This window comes from Garra rufa, chromosome 11, assembly GCF_049309525.1.
Source record: "Garra rufa chromosome 11, GarRuf1.0, whole genome shotgun sequence".
Taxonomy (NCBI): Eukaryota; Metazoa; Chordata; class Actinopteri; order Cypriniformes; family Cyprinidae; genus Garra; species Garra rufa.
Window position 1 is genome coordinate 33,258,382 of NC_133371.1, and position 13,564 is coordinate 33,271,945.

A 13,564-nucleotide genomic window follows, 5' to 3' on the forward strand; every position below is an offset into this window, starting at 1 on the left:
ATTAAGTTTTTGAAGGCAGGTCAAGTTGTACATGGCCGGCTAACGTAGAACATAGCCATCACGGTTCAGAGTCAATTCTTTCTTTTGGGAGAAAATAACTTTATTTATCATGCATTTTGGCTTTTTACAACTTTGCAGATTGTTTGCATTCACATACAGCTACATTACATGCAGCATGTAAGGCAATATTTAAAATGACATAATAGGGGCACTTTAAGTAAATGTATCTGGTTTTAAGAATATTTGTATATTTCTCACTGGACAGCATATGTCTGTAGGTGTCAGATCAGTTCAAAGCATACATTCTCTTACTCCATGATTTTTCATGATCTTTTGCAGAGTATCTCACCATTGGATTGTCATCTGTGAAAAGAAAACGAGGAAACTACCTGCTGGAAACCATCAAGTCCATTTTTGACCAATCAAGCTATGAGGAACTCAAAGAGATCGTTGTGGTGGTCCACTTGGCAGATTTTGACCTGGCATGGTGTGAGAGCCTAGTTCAAGAAATCTCAAGAAAGTTCGGCCACCATATCATTGCAGGACGGCTGCTAGTTATCCATGCACCTGAGGAGTACTACCCGTCCCTGGATGGGCTGAAGAGAAATTACAATGATCCAGAGGATAGGGTACGCTTCCGTTCCAAACAGAATGTAGATTACGCATTTCTGCTGAACTTCTGCACCAACCTTTCAGATTTCTACATGATGCTGGAAGACGACGTGCGCTGTTCTCGAAACTTTCTCACCGCCCTGAAGAAAGTGGTTGCATCTAGAGAGGGATCATATTGGGTGATGCTTGAATTCTCTAAACTGGGCTACATAGGCAAGATGTACCACTCACGAGACCTTCCCAGACTTGCTCATTTCCTGCTCATGTTCTATCAGGAGATGCCTTGTGATTGGCTTCTTATCCACTTCCGAGGCCTCCTGGCCCAGAAGGATGCGATTCGCTTCAAGCCTTCTCTTTTCCAACACATGGGCTACTATTCCTCCTATAAGGGGGCAGAAAACAAACTTAAGGATGATGACTTTGAGGAAGACTCCCTTGATATCCCTGACAACCCACCTGCCAGTTTGTACACAAACATAAATGTATTTGAGAGCTATGATGCTGCCAAAGCCTACAGTAGCGTGGATGAGTACTTCTGGGGCAAGGCTCCATCCACTGGGGACTTTTATGTAATAGTGTTTAACAAGGCAACAAAAATCAGCAAAATCAAGATCATCACGGGAACGGATGATCGGCAGAATGATATTTTGCATCACGGCGCTCTGGAGGTGGGGGAGAAATTAGTAGGAACCAAAAAGGGAAGGCAGTGCTCCTCCTATATCACTTTAGGGGAGTTTAAAAACGGAAACATTGAGGTTCACGACGTGGACCACAAGATAGCGTTTGATATCGAGTGTGTTCGCATCGTGGTGACGGCAAATCAGAAAGAATGGCTTATCATTAGAAGCATAAGCCTCTGGACTACACAAGGTGCCAGTCAATGAGAACTGTTTTGAACCGTAGCTAAAGGCACAAGTATCTGTTTGTTTGTTTATTTATCTATTTATTTATTTCTGCAATTTCTATATTATTTATTCACCTGAGAAATCTTTATTTATTCAAATTTATTCAGACTAATTTAAAGGCAGAGCAAGATTTCATACATCTGAAGCATTTCAGCTAATTCTGACATCAACTATTCAAAGATTTTTATATACAGTATAAAGACATTTAGAGTACTTATTTGTTTCTCCCATTTTTACATTATTACTTCATAATGTATACTCCTCAGTGAGAAGCTAAACTGTTTTCTTTGACCAAGGTATACACTGCAAAAAACGATAATCCAATTTTTTTTTTTTTATTATTATTATTTTCCCTAAACCAGACCCATTTATATGTGAGGATACGTATTTCAATATACAGTCAAAAGTTACAAGAGAGGTACATACACCTTGCAGAATCTGGAAAAAGATAATTATTTTACCAAAATAAGAGGGATCATACAGAATGCATGTTATTTTTTATTTAGTACTGACCTGAATAAGATATTTCACATATAGTCCACAAGACAAAATAATAGCTGAATTTATAAAAATGACCATGTTTAAAAGTTTACATACACTTTATTTATTTATTTATTTATTTATTTTTATTTTTTTAAGTGATGGTTGTTCATGAGTCCTTTGTTGGTCCTAAACAGTTAAACTGCCCACTGTTCTTTTAAAAATTCCTTCATTTTCCCTCAAATTCTTTGGTTTTTCAGCATTTTTGTGTATTTTAACCCGTTTCCAACACTGACTGTATGATTTTGAGATCCAGGAGAACTGAGGGAACTGAGGGACTCATATGCAACTATTACAGAAGGTTCAAACGCTCACTGATGCTCTAGAAGGAAAAAATTATGCATTAAGAGCCCGGGGGTTAAAACTTTTGGAGTTTGAAGATGAGATATTTAGACAAAATGCGAGAAATGTACACATCTCCATTCTGTTCAAAAGTTTTCACACCCCGGCTCTTAATGCATTGTGTTTCCTTCTGAAGCATCAATGAGTAATAGTTGCATATGTTGTCTTCAGTGTGAAAAGATGGATCTCATAAACGTACAGTCATTGTTGGAAAGGGTTTAAGTACACAAAAATGCTGAAAAACCAAATAATTTGTAGGACCTAAAGGATTTTTTTCTGAAGAACAGCAGGCAGTTTAACTGTTCAGGACAAACAAGGGACTCATGAACAACTATCACTAAACAAACAAACATTTAAAAAAAAGTAAACTTCTGAATAGGACAATTTTCATCAATTCAACTATTTTTTTCTCTTGTGGACTGTATGTAAATGTCTTTTATGTAAAATATATTATTCAGGTTAGTACTAAAAAAATAAAAAATAACATGCATTTTGTATGATCCCTCTTATTTTGCTAAAATAATTAACATTTTGCAGATTCTGCAAGGTGTATGTAAACTTTTGAACTCAACTGTATATTATTTTTTTTTTTAAACATTTATTAAAAGTTTTTCTTGCTTTAAGTAGAAATCTATTAAGGTCTGATGAGGTTTGTGCTTAAAAAGAAAAAAATATTTGCCATTAAAGTAAGATAAAGTTAAATCGAGACGTTCCTGAAGAACAACTCTTAATATCTTGCATAATTTAGCTTTAAGTAAATGTGTCCTGTTTTAAAAAAAAAAAGTGTTTATATATCAACAAGAAATGATTTTTCACAATGTAGCTGTTTTCCATAATTTAACAGAGATATCCTATTATAGTCATTGGAAAAGTTGCTTGAAGCTAAATTGTAAGCACTTCATTTCAGTTAAGTCATTTTTGGTTTGTTTACTTTTTTCTTCTATACACCTCTAAAATATTTGCTTATCTTGCTCTCCTTTTCCGCCAACACGGGGTCAATATTGCCTTGAATATACATGTATTGTGGCATGAATCTACTCAGCAACATTTCATACTGTCTCCCCACCGAATGATAACAGAAATGTTATTCAATCAACCTTGGGCCAAAAAGCTCTCTTTAGTGTAGTTCTGTTTTGTTCGCGCATTTCTTCAGAGGCATGGACTGGAACAGCGTGGCTACTCGCCCATCTTCTGAAGTGTTGTGATTGGACAGTACAGTGACAAATGAGGTAAACCTCCTTCCCCTTTTCAGTATTTTCCTCCTATCTTTTCCTCAGTGCAATTTTACCAGGGTAAATTGGATTTTGTTTGGCTCATTCCCCCATAAAATTACACCAGCAACAACCACCCTAGTGCAGACCGTTCTCATAGCAAACCCCTGGCTGGAATTGTTGGACGCTCCATCTAAATGCAGTTTTGTGTCATTGTGTAAGTGTACGCACTATAGACCATATCTGTCACTCTGAGTATTTGTTCACTCTTTGTTTACCCAAATGACTTTGTCATATGATGTTTTGAGAGACATTAAAACTTAGTTACACAACCATCTAATTACTCCGTTAGACTGAACATGTCACATGAAAAATGCAATAATAAGACAACTGTTTACATGACTCTGTAAAGTTGCAGAATGTGTTTATCTCCTGTTTTTCTTTTTTTCTTTTAAGACAAGGCATTTTCGTGTTATCATAGTATCATAAAATAATCTTTAGTCTGCATGATTTTGCCAACACCCAAGATACAAAATTGACATTACATGAAGAAGTGCTTTGCACCAACATATATCAAAAGTTAACTTTGCCATAGTTATCAAGAAGCCATTACTAGCACTATTTCTCAGGCTAGAAATGTGTTAAATTGCTGTATTCATTCATTTTCATCCCAACTGCATTGTTTCCTTGTCAGTTTTTTCTTTTAATTCAGTTTATTGGAAGTGAATACCTCTTGCCCAATTGTATTTGTGAATGGTCCTTTGGATGCATTTCAGACTTCTATGGATATTTAATGTCACAGTATGTTTTCGATAGTTTTGTAATGCTTTCTTGTGAGCAAAGCACAGGTCCTTTTTTTAAACAGCCAGCTACATTTTAGAGCTGGATGTGTAATAAAATGTTACAAATGAAAATACGGAAGGTTTTGTCTTCCTAATAAAACAACTGACTAAATATTTGTTTGTGCATGAGCTAAGAAAGAATGCCGCAGTGTTAGTACGCCTGTCGGTTTTAGGCTTTATGACTTGTTTTGAAGTGTCTACTCTGAACTTGACTGGCATTGTACTGTATTGATTTGTAATTTACCTGTACTAATACTACATTTACAACAACGGACATCTCACGTGTTGTGCTGCATAGGTGAAGAGAATGTGTTATGATGTTATGATGAGTTCTGTTGTATTTCTCCCACACTGTTTGTCACATGGTACTGTAACTATATTGTAAAATGACATATATTTTTTTACATTTATCATTAGAACTGTTTGCCTTGTATATTGTACCTAAATATACATTGACTCAAGTGCTGAGTTGACAAAACGAATGCCATTTCATCATTGGAAATCCAGAGATTGTAAAGTAAAACACTTTTGGGGAAACAAAAGTCTTTTTAGTCGAGGTCTAAATACATTTGCATGCAGACGCACACATCTCTCCTGCAGTTAACTGGCTGGACTTGCGGTATTAGCCAGCATGGATCCACTTGAATATTCTCTACCTTATAAGTTCACAGGCCTGCTTTTGTGTGTATGCAGGTGAATACGAGTTCAAACAAGCCACACTATTCAGAAATTCCTCACTGCTGTGGAAATAAACATTAGCTTGTGTGATAAATTATATAAAGTAATTTTAGAGTCTTGAAATGATCACAGATGTTAGTGGATTCTATCAAACCATGGCCCAAAGCAGTAGCTGCCTCATGCATTATTTATTTGTTTATTCATATGCTTTGTGTCATGTTAATACATTCATAATGAATTTACAGTGCTTAGGCTATCCGGCTGGATTTTCTGTTTCTACTCCACAGCATATTACTTCAGTTTACAGTATTTTGTAGAAACACACAACGTATGATTTTCTCTTAAAATGATTCTGGTTGTTTCAAGTTTAAAAAAGAAGGGCAAACTTAATCAAATGCAAATGATACACACATTCCTAACAAATATTTCCTCAAGGCTGTGCAATTGCTGTGTTTTCCCTCCGAGTAAGTCTTGAAGTGCTGCTGCTCTTGTGATGCGTGCCAAGGATTTTGCAACACAATTGCTGATCAATTTCAGATTGTGGATGGCTGTCATTGTCAAGTCCTTAACTGGTGGATTGCAGAAATTGGGTTGCAGGTCTGTTTGAAGGACGGTGAAAAAAGCTATAATAAATTCAAATAATATAATGCAACTAACAATTTATTTGTGCACGGATGACCCAGGATAACAAAAAATGACACATCTTTAAAAAATCTGTCTTTGAAATCAATAGTTAAATAATTCAACCGATTCTAACCTTGGTTGGGTTTAGCTGGTCAACCAGCCTGGTTTTAGCTCGTCATAGCTGGTCAGCAGGCTGGTTTTAGAGGGGATTTGGCCACTTTCCCAGCCTGCTCAGGCTGGTCTGGTAGCCTGGGAAACCAGCTACTTCCAGCTTAAACCAGCTAAGACCAGCCAACCAGCCTAGGCTGGTTTTAGTTGTTTTTTTCAGCAGGGAACATGAACAAGTTGCTTGACATAAGACCCATGAATAAAACCACACAAGGTACAGTCTGGGATATTAAAGCTATTTATTGTACTCAAAACTTCAAAACAACTTCAGTTATAAAAATAGACATAATGTTTTGTTTAAAAAACACTTTTATATATTTATTCTGTTTCACCAGTCAGAACGTTTCTGGCTTGTCCATGTTTGTCTGTATAAATAAAAGCAAAGCCACTTTAATGTTATCTCTTAATAAAAACTACTATGCTGTGCTACTATTGCTCTTGGCTGACCAATGTACGAAAATGACATCGTTGTATTTTCTTCGTTGGTCACAATAGCTCAAGAGCGGCCTCTGGCTTTGCGGATGAATGGACGACTCTGTGTGAAAATGTTTGTTTAGATCGTTAAAACGTAGAGGAAATATACATAAATTATAATTCTCGTGGAAGAAATGACAAGTATATAGGGATAATCCATCACCACTGGTGCACAAGTTTGGACTGAAAGCCCTAACGTTAATGGGACAGGACAAAGTCACCAGAGCTCGCATGACTGACAGGTATGTGCTGCTTTATTAGACTTCATTATAAAACGCCTCAGTCTCGTTTTAATTGTGCATGTTTTCATTTGTTGTATCAGCTTAATATATTTCATTAAATTACGCAGAAACTATATTTAAGCTACTTTCTTACTCTATAGTGCTATATATTTGTTTAAAAAAACGATTTTGACAGGTCAGTATTGACAAACCAGAGTTGTGGTAAATTGCACTTCTGGCGTTGTTTATGTTTCTACAAAGTTGTGAATTATTAGACTACATTATATCTCCTGACTGTGCTTATTTAGCCTTTGCTAATAATGTTGGGGCTTATTAGGCCTGTGCAGTTCATGGTGTTATTGATGTACTTCAGTATATTTCTTGGTTGTCCCTTGTTCAGCCTTCATTGTTGCATTTATTGTTGTTCGGTCTGTCTAGTTCATGGTTATATTGCCAAACTTAATTTTGTGTGTGTGTTTTTAAATTGATTGGTTGGTAAATTGATTGCACAGAATGATCACGTCACGATTTGGTCAGGTACCTGGATGCACGGCCATATTGGTGATACTCGAATGTGAACAACAGTATGGACTGCATGGTTAATGTACTACTGAATACGTTGTTCTGCTAATTTATGCTGTCTAAACCACTGAAAAAACACGTGGAAGCTGCTAAATCATACAGAAGACTTGGTAAGCAGGAGAGGGTGCAATATTTTGACAAACTTAAAAAGTTAATAGGCGGTAAAGATACGTATGAGCAGTATTAATTAAGATATTAGACTAATACTTTACCTCCCTGACTGGAAATGATAAGAAAAAACACGAATGTTGTCAAGGTTCTTTTTCTGGAAATCCTGGTTCAGTTTGGCCAACCACTAACGTCCTTTTGTTCCTCAGACAGTTTTTTGCACTCTTTTCCTTAATTTGTTATAACTTTTGAAAGTCTATAGTACTCCAAATGTTCCCAGTCTGACCGATTAGTAGTACAGCCCAAAACATGACAATAATTGATCATTTTCATTACCAATAATCTGCAAAATATGCAAGTTTCGTTTGGTTCAGTGGCTTTACATTTACGTTCAGTGGTGCCAACATTGCCAATTAATGACGCGTCATGAAAACACTCTATTGGGTCTGGGTTTTAAAACTAGTTGATCATCAGTTAAGTGCAGTTCATAGACAACAGTGGAACTTGTTCTTCTGCAGCAATTCTTTCTTTTATTTATTTTTATGTTTCCCCCTCCACAAAACATTTGAAATAAATTTAAGTATCTCCTTTAAAAGCGCAGGCTCTGTAAAATGCCAATCACTCTAATAAAAGCTGCTGTGAATCACCCTACTAGCGAAGCAGCCTCTCAATAAGTAATGCACATTTCATAGAGATTTCACCAACGTTATTACTTTTTGCACTCTCATTTTGATCAAGTACTACAATGTATTTTACAGTCATGGGTTTTTCTGAAAATAGTTTTTACAGTACTTAGCAAATTCCTTCCTTGTATAATAAAATTAATTTTACCCTGATAAATGATGGGTGCAGTAGAAGAGACTGTAACATGCTTCACTGCTTCAAAACTGCTTCAATCACAAATAAAGCAGAGTGATAAAACTTATTCAGCAGATGATTTGTAAAATTCTCTATCTACCTAAAAAGGAAGTGTTTTGCTTTGTGAGACTGTTACAGCAAAACAGTGTCCAATATTTTTGGATGCTTGTGAATTTCTGATCAACTCATTCCCTTTTTAAGCCTTTTTTACAGTTACAGTTACCTGTAAATGTTTCTTATCCACCTTTTTTTTATCCCGTAAGAGTAGGTGAGGCCATTTGTAAATTTTATGGGTCTGGCTTCTGGTCTCATCCACGTCCAGCTATTTTTAGTTGTACAAAACAGCTTGTTATGCTGCTTGATATTGCAAATTGGTGTGTCTTACCATATAATTTTAATGTATTATCTTAATTATGAACATACTGGTTTGTAGTGCAAACAGTTTTATCATTATTTCCCTATAGTCTTGGTAGGCTTACTTCCGTGTTGAAGAATAAGGTGGATACCAAAAAAAATTGCAATATTCTGTGCTTTATGAAAGATAATATTACAATTGTCTTCCTTATCATTAATATTTGTTAAATATTTCTAAGCCTTGCAATATTTCATACAGTGTAAACACTTATAGGCTTATAGGCATGACAGCCAACGCATACTCATAGGTTATTAATATGTACAGTAGAAAGCGCTTATTGTAATTGTGCATATTTGAACGACTGCATCTCAATGCATCATTACATTCGTTAGGTAAACACACATATGCAGAGTGTACTAGAAAGACCTTTTTTATTGCAGACCCAGCAAGTTCCACATTTTCCGTGCAGGTAGGGAAAAGCTGAGGCCACAGCAACACTGCCCTTCAAAGTGGAGTGGAACTAATGCTGAGGTGAGTCCATATGGCAGGCGAGATATGTGGGAAACCGTAGCTAATGTGCATTTTAAAAGGTGTCAGAATGGTCCAGAAAAACCAATATGCCATAATAACTCCTGGCCCCGCACGGAGCATCACCCAATCGATTCGAGGTTTCCATGGCAGCCGGTCTGCGTAAATAAGGTAGCAAACCATACAATCAGATGATGTGAATCTGAGGCGGAGAGGCTTCTCTTATCCTATTCCCAAATGATCCGCCGCGCTCAGGATCTCTCACACCATCTGATTCCCAAGAAAAATCATTATGGATGTTAATACCTTCAGAGAGGCAGGCAGAAGATAATAGGCAGGGAGTGGGAACCAATCGATTGTTTTTTACTCAAAAAGTTCAGCTGAGTTTCATATGAAAGTAATTCCAGTTCGATCTGTCTCAAACTGCAAGCTGATTAAGCCCCAGAGCACTACAGTGAAACTATAGATTTATCAGTACCTCAATATTACACCGTTAATGTGGCAGCATGGGGGTTGAATTTGCAACCAAAGGCGGCTCTCCGGCAGAACTTGAGCCTGAAAGATAAATATGTCGCTTTAAGATAGAAATCATACCACATTTGCCTCAGGGACGTCAAAGTAGAAGCGCTAATAAAAGCTTTAAATGGTTGACCCCTTTAGGGATTATTAAAGCATGTACGTCACACCACCTAAACATTTGTGATTGAGCTATAAGGAGGACAGTAACTTTGCAAGGTTGTCAGGCATGGATAACCAAGCATTCCTGCATGTAAATGCATGAAAACGTTACACAAATTGATGGTTTTATGTACTATGCTACATAATAAAACCATGACTGACAACATAAAGAGTGTTAAACAGTTTTGCAGCATTGAAAGTATTTCCAAGTAAAATGCCTGCAGTGCTTGAGGTTTATTTTCGGTTGCCAGCCAAGAATTTTTCAAATATTACCCTCAGATAAAACTTTAAAAGTGTGAGGAAAAAAATATTGACGTGTGAGTTACAGTATGTGTTTTTATTGAATTTGATTGAACTTATCACCTCACATCTCTCCAGTGGCTTGGATCACCAATCTATGAATATTTTAAGATATTTATTCGAATGGAAGCTACAGTAAATAAGCCATTAAAGCTTGTCTGTAAAATATATTCCCACTTAACAGCTGTCTTGCCCCAATAAGAGCAATCAAGGAATGATTGTAATTGTATTTGATCTGTTTTGTGGTGCTGCATCCAAAGCCAACAAAGGAAGTTGCTGGCATGTATATGGCTTTTAAATGGTTTAAGGGCCTAGTGATATGGATGTCAAAGAAAGACGTGATGAAGAGGATGGAAAAGAAAAGCATGAACAGATTGATGGGTAAACAAAGGGCCGTAAAAAGCTGCTCCCCAAGGTGCAGAGGAGCTCAAAACAGAGATGTGGGTGATGAATGGCTTGTAATAAGCCGGCGACTGTCTGACGGCCACTGATCTAAGGTCCCTTTGCGATTAGACGCTCTCACGCTCACGGGGAAGCTGCGATGACAAGGATGTGATCTGTGTGTTGATGTGTTTGGGGGCGGGTGTGTCATTGTGAAACAAACAGTCACTGAGACAGAAGGACCACGTTCCGTCAAACCACCTCTGCACTGTCAGAAAAAAGGGTACGGTTGGGGTCCATTTGTGACACTTAGGGTACAAATGGTGAAGTTGTACCCTCGATGGTTCATAGTTGCACCTTAGAGTACTCATATGTACCATTTAGGGGTAAAAAAGGTACAGATATGTTTCCAACTGGCAGAGGGTCCACGTTTGTACCATTTAATCCCCAAAGAAAGGTACAATCACTTGTGTGACCAAAGAAGTAAGCCAAAGTGTATGAAATAGTCACCCAAAATTAAACATAGCAAGATAATCATTTTCATGAGTTGTTAGTTATTTGGAAGAGATGCACAAAATAACCAAATATGTTCAAGAGCCTTCATCTTTCTGACCAGTTCTGAACAGTACACACGCAAATTACATTTTAGTGTTTATGCAGAACATCAAGATAATAACTTTTAAACGTAAAGCATTTGTATTAAAGTAGGTCTGCATTTTTAATTGTAATTTTAAACTGATATAAGAGCTGTTTTAAGTTTTGTTTTTAATGCAGAGTTAAACAAATACACATACTAATAGTAATTAGCAAAAGCACAGTGTAGTATACAAAACTATTTAACGTTTATTAAACATTATATATGGTGTACTACTTTGCCTCAGTTCAAATACATATTTTCGAAGCCAGCCTTTTCGTGTCGTCCAATGGGATTGTAGCCCGCGCTGTGCATTTTGAAAATGAGATTGTGCGTGACGCCGGTTATTATTCAGGACATCATTCAATTCATTTCTGACGCTGTCGACGGAGACACGGAGGATCTTATTCAAAAACTGAAAGAAGCTGCCTGGAATACATGTCACTGAAGACGAAGCACAGAAATTTAGAGGTAAGTTTAATTTTAAGTACTGTGAAAATCTGTTGGTTCCCTTTCGATTTTTGTTAACTTGACATTGCGTCTGTAGCCAGGCCTAACGTTATCTGATGCGTGAGGAAAACCTTTCTTCGAAAACTGACCTGACAAAACCAACGCATTGCCATTACATTTTAAGCTTATTGTTATTATTACAATAATTTTTTATCATTTAGCCGGAAATTAAGATATAATTTTTCGCTTAACTCATACTCCACCTAGAGATGGCATGAGACGCTGACAAAACAGCGGTGAAACGGCCATAGAAACAGCTCAGGTCTATCGCGTTTGTGTACCATAGATTAATAAATTCAGTTTACCAAAATGTTCTTACTACTCTAATCTTAACGTTACGTTAACGTTAACTTACCCGTGTTTCCTTCCGGACACGAGCGAACGCCTTTTATTTTAACGCCTCTCCTAGTCTTTCTGGAATTATATACCTTACGATTATTATCCATGTTGATTTATATCAGTTTTGTTTGGTACATATTTAACTAACGTTATAAACGTAAATCCAGGAGAGTCCTAATTATTTGTTGTCGTATTGAGACTGCGGTCACACCATCTGCGCTTCGTAAAAGTGCGGTCACGCCATCTCCGCCTAAAGTTACGTTGCGCACCTATATAGATATTTACGGTAACAAACACCTCCGACCTAACGCGGCGCATTTCATGTTACTAAACTGCTTTTAAGAACTGCATACCGTAGTCAGGACCAATGCTATTAACAATCTCTCTATCTCTGTCTCCCCCCCAAAAAAAACTATTAATCTGACATGCGCAAAAAATCATAAAAATATAAAAATCGAATTCTTTTCTTCAAACTCCAACAGATTATTGTTCTGCATCCTATCACTGTGGTGATTTACATGCTGTTTAACGGTTTCATTATTTTATAATTGAATACCAAAGTTTTTTTTTTTATTTATACCATTTTTCTCAATATAGACATTTTTTTAAATCATAAAAATATGAAATCAAACTAATACTCCAGCAGATTATTGTTCTGCATGTCCTGTATGTTATATGCTGTATCATTTATTTTAATTACATACCAAAGTCGACATATGCTATTGACATTGCTATATAGGCATTTTAAAAATTCATAAAAAAATGAAATCAAATTGTTTTCTGAAAACTCCAACAGATTATTGTTCTACATCTCCTCAAGTACCACTGTGGTGATTTTCAAGTTGTTTTACTGTATCATTTTTTAATAATTTCATACCAAAGTCGACATATGCTATTGACATTGCTATAAAGACATTTTAGAAATTCATAAAAAAATGAAATCAAATTGTTTTCTGAAAACTCCAACAGATTATTGTTCTTCATCTCCTCAAGTACCACTGTGGTGATTTTCAAGTTGTTTTACTGTATCATTTTTTAATAATTTCATACCAAAGTCGACATATGCTATTGACATTGCTATAAAGACATTTTAGAAATTCATAAAAAAATGAAATCAAATTGTTTTCTGAAAACTCCAACAGATTATTGTTCTTCATCTCCTCAAGTACCACTGTGGTGATTTTCAAGTTGTTTTACTGTATAATTTTTTAATAATTGCATACCAAAGTCGACATATGCTATTGACATTGCTATAAAGGAATTTTAAAAATTCATAAAAAAATGAAATCAAATTGTTTTCTGAAAACTCCAACAGATTATTGTTCTACATCTCCTCAAGTACCACTGTGGTGATTTTCAAGTTGTTTTACTGTATCATTTTTTAATAATTTCATACCAAAGTCGACATATGCTATTGACATTGCTATAAAGACATTTTAGAAATTCATAAAAAAATGAAATCAAATTGTTTTCTGAAAACTCCAACAGATTATTGTTCTTCATCTCCTCAAGTACCACTGTGGTGATTTTCAAGTTGTTTTACTGTATCATTTTTTAATAATTTCATACCAAAGTCGACATATGCTATTGACATTGCTATAAAGACATTTTAGAAATTCATAAAAAAATGAAATCAAATTGTTTTCTGAAAACTCCAACAGATTATTGTTCTTC

The 13,564-nt window shown here is 36.0% G+C and overlaps 1 protein-coding gene across 1 annotated transcript in view; it reads left to right on the plus strand.

The window, feature by feature from the left end:
• The window catches only part of mgat4c (mgat4 family member C), a 176,806-nt gene extending 171,829 nt beyond the window's left edge, over positions 1 to 4,977 (plus strand). Inside the window, exon 5 of the mRNA XM_073850568.1 lies at positions 340 to 4,977. Within this exon, the coding sequence (XP_073706669.1) occupies positions 340 to 1,496 (1,157 nt within the window). The 3' untranslated portion in view covers positions 1,497 to 4,977. The remainder of the gene's footprint in view (positions 1 to 339) is intronic.
• Positions 4,978 to 13,564: the final 8,587 nt, after the last annotated feature.